The sequence below is a fragment of the Saimiri boliviensis genome, chromosome 6 (genome assembly GCF_048565385.1).
Source record: "Saimiri boliviensis isolate mSaiBol1 chromosome 6, mSaiBol1.pri, whole genome shotgun sequence".
Taxonomy (NCBI): Eukaryota; Metazoa; Chordata; class Mammalia; order Primates; family Cebidae; genus Saimiri; species Saimiri boliviensis.
Window position 1 is genome coordinate 122,887,509 of NC_133454.1, and position 22,531 is coordinate 122,910,039.

The 22,531-nt window shown below is 46.2% G+C and overlaps 1 protein-coding gene across 1 annotated transcript; it reads right to left on the minus strand.

Annotated features, from left to right (window-relative positions):
- Window positions 1-3,273: 3,273 nt before the first annotated feature.
- On the minus strand, window positions 3,274-22,129 carry PLAAT2 (phospholipase A and acyltransferase 2). Its single transcript, XM_074401620.1, has 4 exons — window positions 21,302-22,129; window positions 17,152-17,275; window positions 10,338-10,606; window positions 3,274-3,580 (listed from the first exon to the last, which is right to left on the minus strand). Exons 1-4 carry the CDS (start codon window positions 21,308-21,310, stop codon window positions 3,479-3,481), a joined length of 504 nt encoding a protein of 167 aa, XP_074257721.1. The 5' UTR covers window positions 21,311-22,129; the 3' UTR covers window positions 3,274-3,478.
- Window positions 22,130-22,531: the final 402 nt, after the last annotated feature.

Sequence of the window (22,531 nt, forward strand, 5' to 3'; positions counted from 1 at the left end):
AAGCACAGTAGCATGCACCTGTAATCCCAGCATTTGAGAGGTTGCGGCAGGAGGATTGCTTGAGCCCAGGAGTTCGAGATCAGCTTGGGCAATATAGTGAGATGCCATCTCTTAAAAAGAAAAAAAGATAATGGTTTACTTAATTAATAAATTTATTAATTAAGAAAAACAGGGCCAGTCACAGGGGTGCACAAAGTACTGTAATTCCAGTACTTTGGGAGGTCAAAGGAGGTTTTGAGCTCCTTGGAGCTCAGAAGTTCAAGGCCAGCATAGGTAACAACAGGGTCAACATAGTAAGACCCTGTCTCTACAAAAAATAAAAATTAAAAAAGATTAGCCAGGTGTGGTGGCACATGACAGAGCAGGAGCATCACCACCTTGGACAAACACCAAAGTTGAGAAATACACTGAACCAGTGCCAGAGCTCTCTGGACTGACTTCCATGAACTAGATTCCACTAAAATGTATACTTTATTTTTTTCATTAAATTCATTAAATGATTGTATCACCTCTGGACAGTCCCTGGTCTTAGCAAGTCTTTTTGCTAAGAAAAGTGGCTGAAGGCCAGGCATGGTGGCTCACACCTATAATCCCAGCACTTTGGGAGGCCGAGGCAGGCAGATCACCTGAGGTCAAGAGTTCAAGACTACCCTGTCCAACTAGGCAAAACCCCAGCTCTACTAAAAATACAAAAATCAGCCAGGTGTGGTGGCAGGCACCTGCAGTCCCAGCCACTCAGGAGGCTGAGACAAGAGAATTATTTGTACCCAGGTGGCGGAGGTTGCAGTTAGCCGAGATAGTGCCACAGCATTCCAGCCTGGACAACAGAGAGAGACGTTGTCTCAAAAAATAAATAGATAAAAGTGGCTGAAAAGAGGATGTATATATTCCTTCTGCAGGCTTTCAGCTCAAGAATTTTTTTTTTTTTTTTTTTTTTTTGAGACAGAGTCTTGCTCTGTTGCCCAGGCTGGAGTGTAGTGGCACAGTCTCGGCTCACTGCATCTTCTGCCTCCTGAGCTTTAAGCAATTCTCCTGCCTCAGCCTCCCAAGTGGCTTGGATTACAGGCACCCACCACAACACCTGGCTAATTTTTATATCTTTAGGAGAGACGGGGTTTCACCATGTTGGTCAGGCTGGTCTTGAACTCCTGACCTGAAGTGACCCACCTGCCTCAGCCTTCCAAAGTGCTGGGATTACAACTGTGAGCCACTGTGCCCGGTCTCAGCTCAAGAAATGTTTAAGAAAACTGATCAGTGCTGAAGAAACAGGAATCCTGGGCTGTGTGTGCTAGGACTAGATTGTCCTTCATTGTGTGTGTCACTCTCGAAGACAGCATCCCTCTCCCCGCCCAGGAGTGACTGGACAGCTGGCAGGACAGAGAGAAGCCCTAGTGCTGCCCTCCTGCCTCATGAACAACAAAATGTTTTGCTTATGCGCATTCACCGGAAAGTGCTCTGAAGGTGGCTGGAGTCAGACAACCAGAACATCAGAGGAGCAGGGGAGCTCTCAGAGCTGCCTGCCCTATTATCCTTTTTCTTGGGTGACTTAAAGTCTCCTACTGGGGTAAGAGAAAATAATTTAAGACATTAGCAAGGAGGGTCTTAGTTCCTGCAAAGATCTACTCAAACCATGGTTGGGCCTGGCCCTTCCTGCAGAGCCCTGACCATTGACCCTCAAGGCACAGGAGAAGCAGGAAGCTGTCGAGAAAGTGCACCGTGGAGGAACAAGGGCCAAGGATGGGGCCCTGGGCTCCAGCTTCAACTCATCAAAGAAAGGGATGTTTTTTATTTTTTTTTTTCTGGGACGGAGTCTTGCTCTGTCATTCAGCCTGGAGTACAGTGGCACGATCTCCACTCACTGCAACCTCTGCCTCCTGAGTTTAAGGGATTCTCCTACCTCAGCCTCCCAAGTAGCTGGGATTACAGGTGCCCACCACCACGCCCAGCTAATTTTTGTAATTTTTTTTTTTTTTTTAGTAGAGATGGGGTTTCACCATATTGGCCAGGCTAGTCTTGAACTCTTGACCTCGTGATCCACCTGCCTCGGCCTCCCAAAGTGCTGGGATTACAGGCGTGAGCCACTGCACTCGGCAGGAAAAGGATGTTAAACACAGCTTCTCCTGCTGTCTCTGTTTTGGCCAATGTGCCCAAATTGACCACAACAGCTGTTCTGTGTTTACACATTCTGAAGTCAGAACCACGAACCATGTCCTCAAGCTACATGATCTCCATGTTCCTGGAAGGGGTAGCTTTAATACTAAGTTGATAGAAAGGCAAACTAGGCTCAGCGTCTATGCCACTGACCCAAGGTCACACAGCCATTAAGCAGAGGCTCTGGATTCCCTTCAAGTCAATTTTACCCAAAAGTCAGTTCTTTGGGCCAAGCCACTGGAGTGCTCTCTGATGAGACCGGCATGGGCAGTCTCACCCCCTGCCTTGCTTGATGTCCCAGGACAGTTCCTGTCTGCCGCCTGTAGATGTCACAGACTCAGGCCTTGAAGCAGCATCACTCAGTGCAAGCTTGAAGTGGTGGGTAGAAAGGTCAGGAGCTGCTCAGCCCTCCATTCTCTCACTTCCTGTGAAGAAGCTGGCAGGACCAAAGATGGCAGATGCACCACGGAAGCATCCTCCAGGGGAAGAGCTGTGCTTCCCGGGGGTGGTGGCGGGAGGGAGGGTGTAAGTGCCCAGGGCAGCCAGTTGTCAGGGTGACAGCTATGCTGAGAGCACCTGGCTTGCAGACTCTTCCTGGCTTGCAGACAGCCACCTTCCCACTCAGTCCTTACATGGTGGAGAGCGAGTGAGCTCTGGTCTCCTTTTTTTTTTTTGTCTGAGACAGAGTCTCATTCTGTCACCCAGGCTGGAGTGCAATGGTGTGACCTCAGCTCACTGCAACCTCTGCTTCCTGAGTTCAAGCAATTCTCCTGTCTCAGCCTCCTGAGTAGCTGGGATTACAGTGACCCACCATCATGCTGGGCTAATTTTTGTATTTTTAGTAGAAATGGGGTTTTGCCATGTTGGCCAGGCTGGTCTCAAAGTCCTGACCTCAGGTGATCGCCCTCCTCAGCCTCCCAAGGTGCTGGGATTACTAAAGGCGTGAGCCACCATGCCCAGTCTGGTCGCTTCCTTTTCATACAAGAACACTAATTCCATCCTAGAGGCTCAACCCTCACAACCTAATTATCTCCCAGTGGCCCCACCGCCAACACCTTCCCACAGGTGGGTTATAATTCAACGCATGAATTTGGGGTGTGAGAGGAACACAAAAACGTACAGTCCATAGCAGAGCCGAATGGTGTCTTTAATACAATTTACACTAAGCTGCATGTAATAGAATTCACACTAAGCTGCATTTCCCCCAAATAAATGTCCCTATGCTTTTAACTCCATTAAAATAAAGATTCATGAACACAAAGCAGTAAAGCCAGCTAAACAATATTCTTCCATAAGAATTGATTGTTGTTGGGACAGTTCCTTGGATTTATTGCCTTTCCCGCTTGCTTCTGAACAGCATCATCCCCACAAGGCCTGCAACAGCCAGGACGCCTGTTGCCACACTTACTGTTATGAAGGCATCAGTGACCTGCAGCAGAAGAGAAGGGAGAGCACACTCAGCATCCGGCGCAGACCACAATACATACACCAGTAAACTACCGTGCAGGAAAAACCCATCTGGCCCAGTCCTCTTCATTCGAGTCACAATATTGGCTGGGAGAGGGGATCCCAAGAGGTCAGGCCACCCAGGAAAGAGGAGAGATGTCTGCTGGGCACAGAGTGAATGGAAGAACAAAGCCATAGGAGTGATAAAAACAGAGTAAAGAAGGGAAACCAGATACACCCTGTGGGTGTTAAAACATAATAGGTTGAGCGCTGTGGCTCACCCCTGCAATCCTAACACCTTGGGAGGCCGAGATGGGCGGATCACTTGAGCCCAGGAGTTCAAGACCAGCCTGGGCAACATGGCGAGACCCCATCTCTACAAAAAATACCAAAAAAAAAAAAAATTAGCTAAGTATGATGGTGCACACCTGTAGTCCTGGTTACTCAGGAGGCTGAGGCAGGAAGATCACTTGAGCCCAGGAGGTGAAGGTTGCAGTGAGCTGAGATCGCACCACTGCATTTCAGCTTCGGTGACAGAGTGAGTCCTTGTCTTGAAAAATAATAATAATAGGCTAGGCACAGTGGCTCAGGCCTGTAATTCCAGAATTTTAGGAGGCCAAGGCAGGTGGATCATGAGGTCAGGAGTTTGAGACCAGCCTGGCCAGCATAGTAAAAACTCCATATCTACAAAAACTTTTTAAAAATTAGCTAAATGTGGTGGTGCCCACCTGTAGTCCTAGTTACTCAGGAGGCTGAGGCAGGAAGATCACTTGAGCCCAAGAGGCAGAGATTGCAGTGAGCCGAGATCACACTACTGTGTTCCAGCTTGGGTTACAGAGTGAGTACCTGTCTTTAAAAGTAATAATAATAAACAAAAAGCATAATAAACCCCAGGGCTTAGCTGTGACAAGGACAAAAGGGCAGTGCCCAGATGTTACAGCGCAGGAGTGACCGACTAGGACCCTTGAGGCAAGTGTAAAGTTGGGAAATCACCCCTGGGAACTCTCACTGCCCAAGGCTTGAGGGCAGGGACCTCGCCTGGATTGGTCTCAGTGTCCCAGGTGCTGATCCCACTACCAGCAGAGTCGGCACTCATAATTTATCTGCGGAATGAGTGCTGGACCGTGAGGAGCTCTGAGGATGTGCTTTAATGAATAACATTGCCTCACTTATGTGCTGGCAGGAAAATGTTCTGCAAAAGGAAGAAGACATTCTGAAAACAACCCCACTGAGTATACACCCAAAGGATGATAAATCATTCTACTATAAAGACACATGCACATGTATGTTCACTGCAGCACTGTTAACAGGAGCAATGACTCGGAACCAACCCAAATGCCCATCAGTAATAGCCTGGATAAAGTAAATGTGGCACATATACACCATGGAATACTAAGCAGCCATAAAAAAGGATGAGTTAGTGTCCTTTGCAGGGACATGGATGAAGCTGGAAACCATCATTCTCAGCAAACTGACACAAGAACAGAAAACCAAACACCGCATGTTCTCATTCATAGACAGGTGTTGAACAATGAGAACTCATGGACACAGGGAGGGGAACATCACACACCAAGGCCTGTTGGGGGGGTGGGGGGAGCTAGGGGAGGGATAGCAGGGGGTGGGGGGATTGAGGAGGGCTAACATTAGGAGAAATGCCTAATGTAGATGATGGGGGAATGGGTGCAGCAAACCACCATGGCGTGTGTATACCTCTGTAGCAATCCTGCACGATCTGCACATGCACCCCAGAACTTAAAGTATAATAAAAAAAGAAAAAGAAAAAAAACTCACAGAGATGTGAGGCTGACCCCTGAGGGTTGGTGCAACTCAGCACGGCTGTTGGGAGCTAGCTGAGGCAACCCGCTGCAATCGTGTGGGCCCACCCCTGCCTGCACCACTGTCTCTGAGATACCAGCACAGGAGGGACTGGGGGAAATGACACAGGGTGGGGCCGGCAGTGAAGACTGTGAGAATGGCTGCTTTCTAGATATCAGCACTGTGCTGGAACTCTCCAGGCCCAGTATTTTTTTAATCAGCCTGACAACCCCAGGAAGTAGTCATTCTAATTCCCACTTTCCAGAGGAGAAGACTGAGGTTGGACAGTGTAAAGAACTCAAGCAAAGGCTGGGCACGGTGGCCCACGCCTGTAATCCCAGCACTTTGGGAGGCTGAGGCAGGTGGATCATCTGAGGTCAGCAAGACCAGGCTGGCCAACATGGTGAGAACCCATCTCTACCAAAAAAAAAAAAAAAAAAAAAAAATTAGCTGGGCGTGGTGGCAGGTGCCTGTAATCCCAGCTACCTGGGAGACTGAGGCAGGAGAATCACTTTAACCCGGGAGGTGGAGGTTGCAGTGAGCCGAGATCATGTCACTGCACTCTAACCTGGATGACAGAGTGAGACTCCATCTCAAAAAAAAAAAAAAAAAAAAAAAGAATTCACGCAAAGCCACACAGCTGACAAGCGACGAGGCTCAGATCTGCCTGACTTCCCAAGAGGGGCACTTAAGCCTTTCACAGCCAGGGAAGCAAGTACTTAAACCAGTGCCCAAACAGCAGATTTCTGTGGAGTATCAATGGATATGAAGCATAGAGGGGGGAAAAAAAGAACCATTTTATTCAAATACACTCAGAATTGTTTCCATGTGTCAAAGATAAAGCCAGACATAACAAAACAGCAAAAACAGATTTGATTCAGTCTCTACTGACAGCAGGGAAAGAGCTGAGCTCCATCCCAATTTGTGCAGAGGTGACTGACATTTTAAAGGGAGATGGGGGAATACGGGGAGGAGTGAGCGAGGACTCTAGTAGAGACAGAGAGGTGAAATACTGACTACGCGATGAGGCCAGCTGTGTCTGCTAGCTGGCAATTATCGAAGTTAGGATTCTACTATACCACAGACACCGGGGACAGAGGCTCTATCCTTCCTGATGATTGTATTTCAAAGGAATGGCTCTCAGGTCCTTGAGAAAGACACTTCTGAGTTGTAAGAGATTGACATGCAGCCTTCCATTTCCATGGATTCCACATTGGAATTTAAAACATTTTGGGAAAAAAATTGTTTCCCAAATTGAAAAAATTTGTGAATTGAAAACACTTGGAGAAAAAAAATTTTTTTAAGAACAAAAAATAATATACATTTTAAAAATACAGTATAACTATTTACACAGCATTTACATTGCATTGAGTATTATACGTAATTATGAGTGGCTCACTCATAATTTGGGAGGCCAAGGCAGGTGGATCATTTAAGCCCAGGAGTTTGAGACCAGTCTGGGCAATGTGGCAAAACCCCATTGCTACAAACACACACACACACACACACACACACACACGCTCGCTGGGTGTGGTGGTCAAGGCTGCAGTGAGCCAAGATTATATTTCAGTGGAGCACCAATGCACTCCATCCTGGGTGACAGAGTGAGACCCTGTCTCTGAAATAAAATAAGTATATGGGAGGATGTGCACAGGTTATACACAAATATCACACCATTTTATACCAGGGGCTTGAGCATCGATGATTTTGGTATCCTCCGGGGGTCCTGGAATCAATCTCCCCCAGCCATGGATACCAAAAGATGACTGCATCTACATTTCAAAGGGACAGAGGAAGGATTCATAGTTAGAAGTCCTTTTTAATAAACACTCTAACAAAGGGTCAGAGTCTTTGTCAGGTGTTGGCTAGAACAAATGGTAAATTCTCCTGGCAGCAGAGAGCTTTCTTAGGCAGGCATTTATAAGGGGGCTAGAGTCATCCTATGTGCACACCCTTATTTTGCTAGAAGCAGTGCTAGAGCTTGGTTATCTATGAGAGCGGGGGCTAGATGGGGTTGTTGTGTGCCGAGAGTTCTGCAGTTCTCACGAGCCCATTTTCTTACAGAGTGAGAGCTACAGACAGACAGAGGAGGATCTTTCCAGACAGAGTCAGAAGAGAAGGAAGGAAGGAGAGGAAGAAAGAAAGGCAAGTTAATGGGTGACCTGCGGCAGATGAAGTTCAACAAGAGAGGCACGAGGACAAGTGACAAACTAAATAAAACTGCCTCGGCCAGTCGTGGTGGCTCACGCCTGTAATCCCAGCACTTTGGGAGGCCAAGGCGGGTGGATCACCTCAGGTCAGGAGTTCAAGATCAGCCTGATCAACATGGAGAAACCCCATCTCTAAAAATACAAAAAATTAGCCTGTCATGGTGGCGCAGGCCTGTAATCCCAGCCACTCGGGAGGCTGAGGCAATAGAATCGCTTGCACCCAGGAGGCAGAGGTTGTGGTGAGCCAAGATCACGCCATTGCACTCCAGCCTGGGCAACAAGAGCAAAACTCCATCTCAAAAAAAAAGAAAGAAAGAAAGAAAAGCAAAGAGGAAAGTGCCTCCCCTGAGTCTTCCCCATTCGCTTGAGTTCTGACCTCTCAGAAGCACAGCAGAGGGCCAACCACTTCCTAAAATTGGGGTCTTCCAGATTGACTTTGTGGCTTCTGCACGGCCTCTAGAAGTACTTTAAGATGCATGATAAGGCAGCCCACCCCCAACCCGCTTCTGACACCCCTCCCATCCAGAGACAAGTCTACCCTCCCTCAGCTCAACAGACCGAGCCCGCCAGCAGGGTTCCTGCCAAGCATCAGAGCACGTCGCACCATGCCCCAGTGCCCAGAACAGCCTGGCAGGCTCTCAGTTAATAGCCTGAGATCCCTCCTGGGGCACTTGTTTCCAGAGGGTGTGGATTTTCCTTGCCCATGTCCCCTTTTTATCACCTCTCCTTCTCCCATCTTACAACAGAAGAGCCAGATCTTCCCGCACCCTGAATCTATGGTGCATAGGCTAAGGCGTAAACACTCCTAGACACCAGGAAGCGAGGATTCCAGAATGCATTGCTCCTAAACAGAGAGAGCTTCAGAAAGGAATGTGCAGCCATATCGAGGCTCCCGCCTTATCTAGCTACTACTTTAGAATGAGAACTCTACACTGAGATGTTTGTCGTGGAATAGCACGTTAACATGCTCATTTGAATTGAAAACTTGTCGGGGTTTTTTTCTGAACATTAAGATAAGCCTGATTAGGCTGGTTGGCTTGACAGTAACACTTGGCTTGGCTATTAAACTACATGGAAGACATTTGTCCCTAACCGAATGAGCTAAAAGCGCAACTGCCAGATTGTGAAGAAAATACACACACAAAAATGTAATACGCAATATACCAAAAATTCCATCCTTCCCTTTACAAATTTTTTACATTTATGATTTTTTTAACTGTTTGCTGTCATCTAAGAACGTGTGAGGGATATGTGGTTTTCTAAGTTAACTTGGACTGGGTGCGGTGGTTCATGCCTGTAATCCCAAGGGAGGCCGAGTCAAGCAGATCCCTTGAACCCAGGAGTTGGAGACCAGCCTGGGCAACACGACAAAACCTCGTGTCTACAGAAAAATACAAAAGTTAGCCAGGCATGGTGTCACATGCCTGTAGTCCCAGTCACTCAGGAGACTAAGGTGAGAGGATTACTTGAGCCCAGGAGTGGCTGCAGTGAGCCATGATCAAACTCCACGTGATACACTGCAGCCTGGGTGACAGAGTAAGACCCTGTATCAAAAAATAATAATAAATTTAAAGTTATCTTAGACAGAAGTTGGCCAACTATGGCCCATGGGTCAAATCCAATCTGCAAACTATTTTTGTAAAAAATAAATAATACACAGCCAGACACGGTGGCTCATGCCTGTAATCCCAGCACTTTGGGAGGCCAAGGCAGGCAGATCATGAGGTCAAGAGATTGAGACCATCCTGGCCAACGTGATGAAACCCCATTTCTACTAAAATACAAAAAATTAGCTGGCAATGGCGATGTTCACCTCTACTCCCAGCTACTCGGGAGGCTGAGGCAGAAGAATCGTTTCAACCTGGGAGGCGGAGGTTGCAGTGAGGCAAGATCGTGCCACTGCACTTCAGCCTGGCAACAGAGCAAGACTTCCTCTCAAAAAAAAATAAATAAATAATAAAAATAAATAAATAATATACTTACTGGAAGACAGCCTTACCTGTCCGCGGCTGCTTTTCTGTGGCAAAGTTATAGCAGCAGAGTAATAAGACAGAGACCACCTGGCCCACAAAATCTAAAATATTTACTATCTGCCCTTTACAGAAAAAGATTGCTCAACATGACCTGGGCTCTTCCCCTTCCTGGCTCACGCTGTTCCCTCTGCTACACTCCTTATTGCCCCTGTTCCCTGGTAATCTCCAGCTCATTTTCTTTCAGAAATCAAAATAATCAAATCAGGCTGTGCTCGGGTATTACCTCTTCTGCAAAGCCCTCCTTGATCAGGTCCCTTGGAAAGAACACATGTGGGTTTAACTTCCTCCACTTCACCACGGCTGACATGTACTAGAGACTCAATAACTAGGAGTTTAATGAATTTGGACAAGTTACTTAAGCACTGTGAGCCTCAATTTCCCCATCTGTAAAGTAGGGATCATAAAACCCGACTCTAAGGCTGTGGATGGCCATTTCAGGCTGTGACTCCCTTCTGTGGCCACCCCCACCCCCCACCTCCACACACACACACACACACTGCACTGGTCTACATTGCCAACCTGCCTATCTCCATATGAAACCTCAAGGGCGGGGGTTTCATATCTGCGAATTTGTCTTGCTCATATCTATTTCCATCCCACCCTGGCCCCAGCAGGCACCCAGCCTCTGGCAGCTGAGGAAGTGGCCTGGCTGCTGGAAAGGGGACAGAGGCTGAGGATGCACCTGGTCGCTGCGGGAGATCCCATAGCGCAGCTCATTCACGAAGTGCTCGCAGTTGTCCCTGGTCAGCGAATAGTGAGACTCCTTCCCCACCAACTCCTCTGCCCGCTTGATGATTTTGTTGATGGGCAGTGGCTCGTATCTGTCATCATGTTTGTTATTGACCCGGTAGTTGTCTCTCCCAGCCACCGCAGACAGCAGTTCCTTCTTCACCATGGCTTTGTTGGTCAGCTCGGACAGGACACTGGCCGCAACAGCTCCGGCAACTTCACCTGTGCAAACAGTGAGTTCGGTCTTGGGTGGGGCCCGGGGGGCTCAGAGCTGGCTCCAAGCCAAGCGGCCTCACTGCCCCAAGCACCGTCAAGAAGGATGAGCTGTGAAAGGACCTGCCCATCCTGCCTGGTCTCAAACTTGAAAACAGGGCAAACCCAAGCCTGGGTGACTTTGGAGAAGTCACCATGGGTCCCTATGGTCCGCTCTGGCTTTCTCATTTCTAAAGTAAAGAACCTGAGTTCTAAAGAACCACGTTGAGTTCAAATGTCCCTGAAAGAGGCAACGGTCAAGGCAGAGTGGTACAAGGCAAAAAGAGAAGGCAGAAGAGCCCCAGGCCATAGTCCCAACTGCCCCTCACTAGCTTGTGGCTTAGAAAAAGTCACTCCAGGCCAGGTTCCTGTAATCTCAGCACTTTGGGAGGCCAAGGTGGGAGGAACACTTGAAGCCAGGAGTTGGAGACCAGCCTGGACAACATAGTAAGGCTCCTATCTCTAAAAACAAAAATTAAAAAATTAGTTGTGCATAGCAGCACATACCTATAATTCTAGCTACTCCAGAGGCGAGGTGGGAAGATCGCTTTAGCTCAGAAATTACAGGCTGCAGTGAGCTATGATTGTGTCACTACACTCCAGCCTGGGCAGCAGAGTGAGGCCGTGTCTCCAAAAAGGTAAAGAAAAGAAACCGTCAATCCATTGCCGTGAGCCAGTGCCGTGGGAGCCCCAGTAGGCACGGGTGGCATTTTGAAACAGTAGGAAAGGAAACAGCTGAACGAGACAGAAGCCTGACTCGGGAATCCAGGCCCCGCCAGGTCCTGGCCCTGGCTCTCTTACTGTGTGCCTTCAGACAAAGCCCTTCTCACCTTGGGACCCTGGTTTCATCACTTTCAAGTTAGAGGAACTAGACCAGGGGATGTCCATGCCCACCAGCTCTAAATTCTCCAATTGGCCTCTAAAGGGGACCCCAGGCTTCTGGGAAGCTGGAAAAAAACAGTGGCCAAGTGACAGCAACCAGAAACCTCATGGAGGGCCAGATGGACGCAGGGGTCTGCAATGGACCCTGCTAGAAGCAGCCCAGCCTAGAGAAAACCTGTTGTAATGTCAGTCTCTGAACAGCCAGTTTAGCTCACGACCAGCTTCTAAACTTACGTGTGTATTCATACTTTCCTTTACTGATTTTTATTTTCTTTTCAAAAGGACATTTGAACAAATGTCTTGGTCCCAGCTCACTCCAGCTACAGGAGCGGGAATGGGGGCCAGAGAGATCCCCTGCCAAGGAGAGAAACAGAGGAGTCCATACCCAGTAGTCTAACTGGACAGACTGGAGATTCTTAAAAGAAGGGAGGCTGGAAGAAACAGGATTAATACAGATATAAAAATACATCACCAATAATTTATTCTTTTTTTTTTTTTTTGAGACAGAGTCTCATTCTTGTCACCCAGGCTGGAGTGCAATGGCGCGATCTCGGCTCACCGCAACCTCCACCTCCCGGGTTCAAGCAATTCTCCTGTTTCAGCCTCCCCAGTAGCTGGGATTACAGGCACGCGCCACCATGCCAGGCTAATTTTTTTTTCTTTTTTTTTTTAGTAGAGATGGGGTTTCTCCATGTTCGTCAGGCTGGTCTCGAACTCCCGACAGGTGATCTACCCACCTCAGCCTCCCAAAGTGCTGGGATTACAAGTGTGAGCCACCGTGCCCAGCATTTTTTTTTTTTTTTTTTTTTTCATGAGAAAAATACAGTCTCCTACATCTCTACCCCTTAGTATCCCCTAACGCAGTGTCTCCCCGTCTTGGCTTCTAAGTTTCTGTTTTCTACTCCTTAATCTTCCCATCTCTGCCCTTAGTCCTCCCACATCTCTCCCCCTGTTTCCACTGGTCAGACCCCCCCCCCCCACCTCTCTCTTTCCCCTTTTCCTCTCACTCTCCCGTTCCTGCCCCTCAGTCTCTCAGCTCTGGGATGGGTTTCTTCCTCCTCCCCAACAGAGAGCGCCCTCTCCTGTATTGCTGGTGAGGTACTTTGGACAAGAGTTTGGCAGTTTCTTATTAAACTAAATATTCACTTACCACATGACCCAATAATCCCATTCCTAGGTATTTACCCAGAAGAAATAAAAATCTATGTTCACACTACAAAAAAAAAAAAAACCTGCATGGGAATATTTATAGTGGCTCTAATGATTATTATCAAAAACTGAAAATCGCCCAAATGTCCTTCAGCTGGTGAATGGATAAATAAATGGTGATACATCCATGCCATGGAATACTATTCAGCAATAAAAAAGAACAAAGTACTGACGCATGCTACCACATCCATCACCCTCAAATGCATCATGTTGACTTAAACTAACTGGACACAAAAGGGGCTGCATTCTGTATGGTTTCAGTTATGTGACATTCTGGAAAAGGCAAAACCATAGGAACAGAGAAAAGACCACAGCTTGCTAGGAGCTGGAGTCGTGAGTGGATGTATGGGGGTTGGCAACAAAAGGGCGTGGGGGAATTTTAGGGGGGTGAGGTGTAGTGTCCCCCAATTTTCCCCCACTTTCTTTGTCCTGACTAACACAGAATGCCTTGACACTCTGTGACCCGGCTAGCTGCGTGTTGCCCTCTGCAGGCTTGAACCCAAGCTGGAGCCTTTAACATTCATTCCCAGGCACTGATAAAGTTGTTTAGGTTGTTGCATGAAACACTGAAAGAGCAAATACGTTGCTAAGCACATAGCAATGAGCCCCAGCTTTGAACCAAGTTCTTTAAACCCTCACGTAAACCTCATAATCCAACCCCCTTGTTCCAGACGTTCCTGGGTAGACCATCTACTGTCTTGCTGTCCAATGAGAGGACTCCAGTCCTCTGCATCAAAGTTCCCCTAATAAATCCTTTGGATTCATCAGCCTGGCATTTAGCACTTCTTTCTTTGGAATCCAAACTGGCCCCATCTCGGGATTTTGGGGGGCAGTCCCCTGAAGAAACTCCCCTAACACCACTTTTGGGGCCACTCCAACCATGGGTTCAGCTGAACAGAGAACATTAGGGAATTCTTCTATAACTAGATTATGGTGACGGTTACACAGGCATATGCATTTGTCAAAACTCATAGAACTGTGTACTAAAAAGGATAAATTTGGCCGGGCATGGTGGCTCACACCTGTAATCCCAGCACTTTGGGAAGCCAAGGTGGACAGATCACCTGAGGTCAGGAGTTCGTGACCAGCCTGGTTAACATGGCAAAACACCATCTCTACTAAAAATACAAAAAATTAGCTGGGCATGGTGGCAGGTGTCTGTAATCCCAGCTACTTGGGAGGCTGAGGCAGGAGAATCACTTGAACCCGGGGGCAGAGATTGCAGTGAGCCGAGGTCACGCCATTGTACTCCAGCTTGGGCAACAGGAGTGAAACTCTGTCTCAAAAAAAAAAAAGGATAAATTTTACTATTTGTAAATTATTCTTAAATGTCTAATTTTTAAAAATTTGAATAAATATATTCAAACTTACACACATACACACATACACTTAAAGAGAAACTGAAATGGAAGCCATAGTTGAATAGTCTTAACCCACTCATAACCATGTAATGAAAAACTTAAAATTCTTCTGATTTCCCCAAAGTGCTAGCTGTAACCATAAACAAAACAAGCTATCCTCACGTCAACATTGTGGACTTACGCTCTGCTTTCTTTTGCAGCCCAGTAGACAGAGAAAGTCAATCTTTTTTTAATTTTACTTGGAGAAGTCAACAGTATACTTAGATAGTATTACTGAGGCTCCCTTATACTTTCCACAAGTTTTACATAAAAATTTAAAACCCCTGAAAGATCCCAGAAACGCAATAGGTAGATGAATTGTTTCTGTGTACCTAATCTAAAGAGAAAACTCAGATATTTACTCAATGTGTCTCCTATAATAATAGCTTATAAGGGGTATAAGATCTCTCAAGATAAGCTTCAACTTTCATAAGAGATGGTTTGTTATCTAGGTTATAATTTATCTAAAAAAGCAATATTTCTGTGCCCAGAAAGAACAAATAATATCCAAAATTATCCTTGATTTATAACTGAAAAACAACTCAGAGGATTCCTCACGCTTGCAGAATATTGCAAGTTCTGGAGCCCAAATTATTCTTTACTGGTCCCTCCATTCTTTTTTCCCTTTTTACATTTTTTTAAATATATTTTTTTATAGAGATGGGGTTTCACCATATTGGTCAGGCTGGTCTTGAACTCCTGACTTTGTGATCTGCCTGCCCTGGCCTCCCAAAGTACTAGGATTACAGGTGTGAGCCACCACACCTAGCCCGGCCTCTCCATTTTTTTTTTTTTTTTTTTTTTTTTTTGAGACAGAGTCTTGCTCTGTCACCCAGGCTGAAGTGCAACGGTGTGATCTTGGCTCACTGCAACCTCTGCCTCCCAGGTTCAAGTGATTCTCACGCCTCAGCTTCCCAAGTAGCTGGGACTGCAGGCACGCACCACCACATCACACAGAAAACAATGTACTTCCTCACTTCTATAACTTTATAAACTGAGCTATCATTGCTGCAAGCTAAGCTTCTTGCCATTTTAATTCAAAGTCTCTGGATTCGAGAACTGTTCTTTTGTATGTACAACAAACCTTTTAAATTTCTCTAGCTTGATTTTATTTCATTTATATATACATCCACATATAGACATACATGTGTATATACATATATACACATACATACGTATGTAAGTATATACACATATATAGCAGTATTTCTACAACTCTTGAAACAGAGTTGTATATATATCTCCATCTATAGATGCTCTGGTTTTCACTTTCCCTATGACCCAGCCCAAGTCTGTGTGTGTGCATATACATACCTTCCTATTAGTCATATTGACAATATGCCTTATGCACCGTATTCCCTCAAGAATCTTAAACCTTTGTCAGCAGCTGCTGATTCATCCTGACAATCTCTGTAAGAATTAAATCTATATGTGCACACATACACACATAGACCTGGGCTGGGTCACAGGGAAAGTGAAACTCAGAGCATCTATAGATGGAGATAGATATACATCTATATACTTGTGTGTATATATACATCTATGTATGTAGATAGATATACATCTATATATTGTGTGTATATAAACATCTATATACGTAGATAGATATACATCTATATATTGTGTGTATATATACATCTATATATGTAGATAGAGATACATCTATATATCGTGTGTATATATACATCTATATATGTAGACAGAGATACATCTATATATCGTGTGTATATATACATCTATATATGTAGATAGAGATACATCTATATATCGTGTGTGTATATATACATCGATGTACGTAGATAGAGATACATCTATATATCGTGTGTATATATACATCTATGTACGTAGATAGAGATACATCTATATACTTGTGTGTATATATACATCTATATATGTAGATAGATATACATCTATATATTGTGTGTATATATACATCTATATACGTAGATAGATATACATCTACATATTGTGTGTATATATACATCTATATATGTAGATAGAGATACATCTATATACTTGTGTGTATATATACATCTATATACGTAGATAGAGATACATCTATATATTATGTGTATATATACATCTATATACGTAGATAGAGATACATCTATATACTTGTGTGTATATATACATCTATATACGTAGATAGAGATACATCTATATATTGTGTGTATATATGCATCTATATACGTAGATAGATATACATCTATATATTGTGTGTATATATACATCTATATATGTAGATAGAGATACGTCTATGTGTGCATATGTAGATGTGTGCATATATACACCTGCTGTGCAACTATTTTAATGGCTATATAGCATTCCCTTATATGCAGGTATATCTATTCTACTTGTCTAATTCCCTGGTGGCTTGCACTTGAGTCGTTTCCAGTATTTTGTCATTTTCTTTGATGCTATGATGCTTCAGATGGAAAGGGAGGTTGCCTTAGCCCCTGGCCAGCCTCTGCACCAGTGCTTTCCTGTATGTTCCTTCATTTCCTCCCTCCATGAGCTGGGACATAGGGATTCTTATCCCTGCTCTGTAGAAAGTGCAGCTGAACTTAGTGACATAAGCCACATGCTCAAGGCACACAGTCAGTAAACAGAGAAGCCATGATTCCAAACTGGTTCTGTTGAGTTGGGAGGCCTATGCACTCCTTCCGTTATACTATGCAGTCAGCTGCAAGCTATCCGAAGAAAGTAACTGCTTCTTCCTCTTGTTTGTACGTTCAGAACAACAAATACATACGAGATCCCATGGAGGGATGCTCACCACATACAATGAGTGGGTTCGGACTGAACCCCACTCTATAATGGAATAAAGGTCAATAATCTCTCCACCAACTTACCGCAAAAGAAGAATAGCAGTTGCTACATCTAGCGGGAAAAAGCACAATTCATTCAGCATGATGTATCGAGTGCCTACTCTGCTAGACCTGCAGTGAGGACAGTTACATAATTGTGCATCTCTTCACATTCTTGATCTCAATCCTTGTGCTTAAAAAGAGAACCCATACTTACAGGGAGCCAGATGGATCACATAGCCATTTCCCACATAGATGGCCCAGTGCTCATAGCCAAAGCGAAAAATCTCAATCAGGTCTCCAAGTCTCGGTCTTGGTCTTGGTCTTGGTCTTGGTCTGTACTGCAAGAGAAAAACCAGAGACAGGCAGAGGTGAGCCATCTGCAGGAAATATTCTAGGGCCTGACCTGCAAGGAGCCCCAGCCCAGCCTGCAGATTCCCTGTGCTCATCACCTGCAGGAAACAGGAAGGAGGAAGCTCTCCTCACATGGGTAGGAACCCCTTTCATTTACTGGGGTTGCAGGACTGGAAAGGTTGCTCTGAAACAAGGAGGAGGTGGAGAGAGTCACTGTGAGGGACATTTTGATGAACTGTAGCACAGATGTGTGATGGAGTGAGGTGCACAGGCTGGATGTGAGTGCATTTTGTGCACGGAATTTTTTTTTTGTCAGCAAGTGACTGCTTGATTCCCGAGGAAACCTAAAACACCACTTTAAAGGCCACCTGCCATGAGCCTAAGCCCAGGTGATTCCTGCGAGTTATAGAGCTTTGACTTGCAACGCCCAACATGTCAGAGGCAGTCGGACACTTGACCCACATTATACACCACTCCTTTGGGTAAAAACTATCATTACCCATACTTGACAGGTGAGCACATGGAGTCTCAGGAAGGTCAGGTAACTCATCTAGTGAGTAGAAGAACAGGAGTGAAGTGTAGGCCTGAATGTTTCCAGCATTAATGCCCTTTACCATTCCAGAATGTCCTAGGCAAGCCCAGGGCAGCTGAAGTCTGAGCTCCAGGCTAAAATTAAAGCAAGGGATGTCAGGGTGTGTTTGGAGTTGGTGGTAGGGTAGTGCCCATCTGGAGGGTGCATGGGTGGGAGGAATGTTGCCCTGGCCACACCCAGAATGGGAGACAGCCCTTGACACATGAGTCCTGTTTCCAGTGTGCTCTGGTGCTAGCCAGCACCCCGCCTCCCTGTAACTCAGCTGAGCCAGGCCACAGAGGAGTTGAACTGCAACTGAGAGCAATGAGGGTGCCAGCCAACCGGAAGTCTAGTGGAGAGCTATAGTTAAAAGTAAAGCCTTTCATTTGCAGCAACTCGGATGGAATTGGAGACTATTATTCCAAGTGGACTAACTCAGGAATGGAAGACCAGACATCATATGTTCTCACTCATAAGTGGGAACTAAGCTATAAGGACACAAAGGCGTAAGAATCATACTTTGGGGGCTCAGGGAAAAGGGTGGGAGGGGGTGAGGGATAAAAGACTATGCACTGGAACTGGGCGTGGTAGCCCACACTTGTAATCCCAGAACTTTGGGAGGCCGGGATAGGCGGATAACCTGAGGTCACAAGTTTGAGACCAGCCTGGCCAACATGGTAGAAACCCATCTCTACTAAAAATACTAAAAATGTCTGAGTGCAGTGGTGGGTGCCTGCAATCCCAGCTACTCAGGAGGCTGAGGCATGAGAATTGCTTGAGCCCGGAAGGCAGAGATTGCAGCTTGAGTTGAGATGGTGCCACTGTACTCCAGCCTGAGTGAATACAGTGACACTCCATCTCAAAAAAAAAAAAAGACTACACATCAGGTACAGAGTACACTGCTCAGACTGTGTACCAAAATCTCAGAAATTACCACTAAGTAACAACTTATTTATGTAACCAAACACCACCTGTTCACCAAAGAAGTCTTGAAATTAAAAAAAAAAAAAAAAAAAAAAAAAAGTAAAGCCTTTGACTAGAGGGGTCAAGAGTCAACTTGACCAAAGAAGGGACAATTTGAGCATCAAAAAATAATAATAATAACTGTACATAGACTGAAATACATCAAATATGTTAAAACCCATGTGTTCATAAGGATATTTTTAAAACACAGTAGGCATCTTTGGAAGACAGAAAAAAATTACCACATTATTCCAAAAGCTGGCAAATAAAGGAAAAGATTCAAACATTTCCTAACTGAATTGTCCTCAGGGAATGCAATTTAAAACTACAACAGGCTGGGCACAGTGGCTCACACTTGTAATCCCAGCACTTTGGGAAGCCAAGTAGAAACCCCGTCTCTACTAAAAATACAAAAATTAGCTGGGTGTGGTGGTGCACACCTGTAATCCCAGCCACTTGGGAGGCTGAGGCAGAAGAATTGCTTGAACCTGGGAGGCAGAAGGTGCAGTGAGCAGAGATCGCACCACTGCACTCCAGCCTGGTGATAGAGAGAGACTCTGTCTCAAAAAAAAAGCCGGGCGCGGTGGCTCAAGCCTGTAATCCCAGCACTTTGGGAGACCAAGGCAGGTGGATCACGAGGTCAAGAGTTCGAGACCATCCTGGTCAACATGGTGAAACTCCGTCTCTACTAAAAATACAAAAAAATTAGCTGGGCATGGTGGCACGTGCCTGTAATCCCAGCTACTCAGGAGGCTGAGGCAGGAGAATTGCCTGAACCCAGGAGGCGGAGGTTGCGGTGAGCCGAGATCGTGCCATTGCACTCCAGCCTGGGTAACAAGAGCGAAACTCCATCTCAAAAAAAAAAAAAAAAAAAAAAAAAAAAAACTACAACAAACCCCAAAGCTACAAACTAATACTTGTAAGGTAGTCATATATGTCTGCAAAAGCATAGAAAAATACTTGGAAGAATCACTTCTCGGCCTTTTGGCTAAGATCAAGTGAAAAATACTTGGAAGAGCACACACCAGGCTGTACAGCTGGGAAGATGGCCGGAGGGGACTTTAGCTTTTATGCTCATAGTTTTGGTTTTGGTTTGGATTTTTGGCTTTTGGCTTTTTTTTGAGACATGATCTCAATCTGTCACCCGGGCTGGAGTGCAGTGACACTCTCACAGCTCACCGCAGGCAGCCTCAACCTCCCCAGCTCAAACGATCCTCCCACCTCAGCCTCCCAAGTAGCTAGGACTACAGGCACATACCATTAAGACTGGCTAATTTTAGTATTTTTTGTAGAGATGGGGTCTCACTATGTTCCCCAGGCTAGAGTTTTGGTTTTTCAAACAAGGTGAATGTGCTCACATGTTCCTTGTGGAATTAAATACGTTCTATCTTTTTTAAGTTGAAGCTTTAGAGTCAGACTCCCCTTAGCTCAAATTCCCTCCCTGCCTTTTGGGCACTCCCCTCTAATACTTGCCAAAATATCATTCCCCCATCTGTGAAGTTGGCAGTAATTATGCCCACTTCATAGGATTGCTTATTCACTGCCTGATGTGGATTAAATAAAAGTGTTTAGCATGGGATCTGGACCCCAAATCACTCAGGAAATGAGGCTGCTATTGGGTCTGAAGGAAGAAGAAACCTAAGAAGGGATTGGAGGGAAGGAGGGAACGTAGAGGGACCGGCCCTGCCTGGAGGTGAGGGAGAAAGAGCCCTTTCTGGTAGCCCCCAACCCCACCCACACAGCGGGAGTCCTTGCCCTGGACCCTGCCTCCCCAGTTCGCCCCACCCATTGAGGATGGTGTGACGGAGGAGGTGGCCTGCACGGTGAAGCAAGGGCTGCTCTCCCTGAGTCCACCATTCCTGCCCTCGGGAGGCTCAGCACAGCCACTGGGAGTGTGGCCACAGGAGGGATTGGAAAAGCGCAAACCCAGACTTTGACCTCAGGAGAAGCAGACCTCACGCAGCCGCTGAGGCTGGGGAGCCTCCAGGCTTATAACCCAGCACCATGGTTCCTTCCCACTGTGTCTGAGAGAGCCAGACCCCCAGGCCTCAGTGTGTGCCCATGTGCCCTCTGTGCCAGGGCTATAGACCAACAAGGAGAATACACATAATCACCACTAACAGGGTGGTTGTTCCTCAAAGAAAAGCTTTAAAACCCTTCTGGCGCCGGGCGCGGTGGCTCAAGCCTGTAATCCCAGCATTTTGGGAGGCCGAGGCGGGTGGATCACGAGGTCAAGAGATCGAGACCATCCTGGTCAACATGGTGAAACCCCGTCTCTACTAAAAAATACAAAAATTAGCTGGGCACGGTGGTGCACGCCTGTAGTCCCAGCTACTCGGGAGGCTGCAGGAGAATTGCTTGAACCCAGGAGATGGAGGTTGTGGTGAGCCGAGATCGCGCCATTGCACTCCAGCCTGGGTAACAAGAGTGAAACTCTGTCTCAAAAAAAAAAAAAAAAAAAACCCTTCTGGGAACTTACCGAAGCCATCCTTCCGTCAAGATGCTGTCTTGTGTCTTGCTGACTCTGTGTCCACCCTTAAATTAGGTCTGAGTTTCGCTTTCCCCATGGCCCAGCCCAAGCAAACAAGATCAAGGTTCATGTAAAACGTTCCCTGTCTTCAAACAAGGGGCAGGGCACATATCAAGTAGGAAAAGAGATATGAAAATCAACCAGATGCAAGAGAAATCAGAGTTCATGATATAGATGGAGGACTTGGTGGTAGTGTAGTCAGGGGCACAGTTGATAATCACCAAGTTTCAGGTGGAACAAGCAAGATCCAGTGGGTTCCGGGGCAAGGCAGGATGCCCAGATGGAGACCATGGGGGAAACATTTCAAAAGAGAGAGAGGAGCCCCAGAGAGACTGAGACTCATGCCTCCAAATTGAGAATGATCATTGCCAGGACATGCAAACATTTCTACCAACCTCAAACCCTAGGCAAATGGCCCTAGGCAAACCATAGTATTGGAGGCACATTCCTGGACCCTGGAAACAGAGTGAGCCTGCTTGGACAGCAGTATAGAAAGAAACCACTCCAGGCCAGATGCAGTGTCTCACGCCTGTAATCCCAGCACTTTGGGAGGTTGACGCGGGTGGATCACCTGTGGTCAGGAGTTCAAGATCAGTCTGGCCAACATGGTGAAGCCCCATCTCTACTAAAAATACGAGAATTAGCTGGACGTGGTGGTGCGTGCCTGTAATCCCAGCTACTTGGGAGGCTGAGGCTGGAGAATACTTTGAACCGGGGAGGTGGAGGTTTTAGTGAGCTGAGATCGCGTCACTGCACTTCAGATCGGGCAACGGAGCAAGACTCTGTCTCAAAAAAACAAAACCAAAAAAAAAAAAAAAAAAAACACCACTCCCCTTTCTGCCTCTCATCCACAGTTCAGAAACACTCATTCCTTAACAAATGGAAATTTGTTAACAAAACCCATTATTGGATGTATAGAGGCTGCTTCTTTGAGGCACCTGCATGCTTATCCCCCCAACCTCCAAATAAGTTTATCTTCTGACATTGACATATAGCTGTTGGGTCCTGAGCAAACTGGACAGGAAGGAGTGGGTGGGGCTGGGGGGAGCTGAGCATCCTCACTGTGGAGCATGGGGGGCAGGAAAGCAAGGACCAGTGACTTACCTTCTTCAGGCTATAAACAAACAAAGATCTTTAGTGTGGGGATGCAGATGGACTGGAGCCCGAACTGGAAAACTC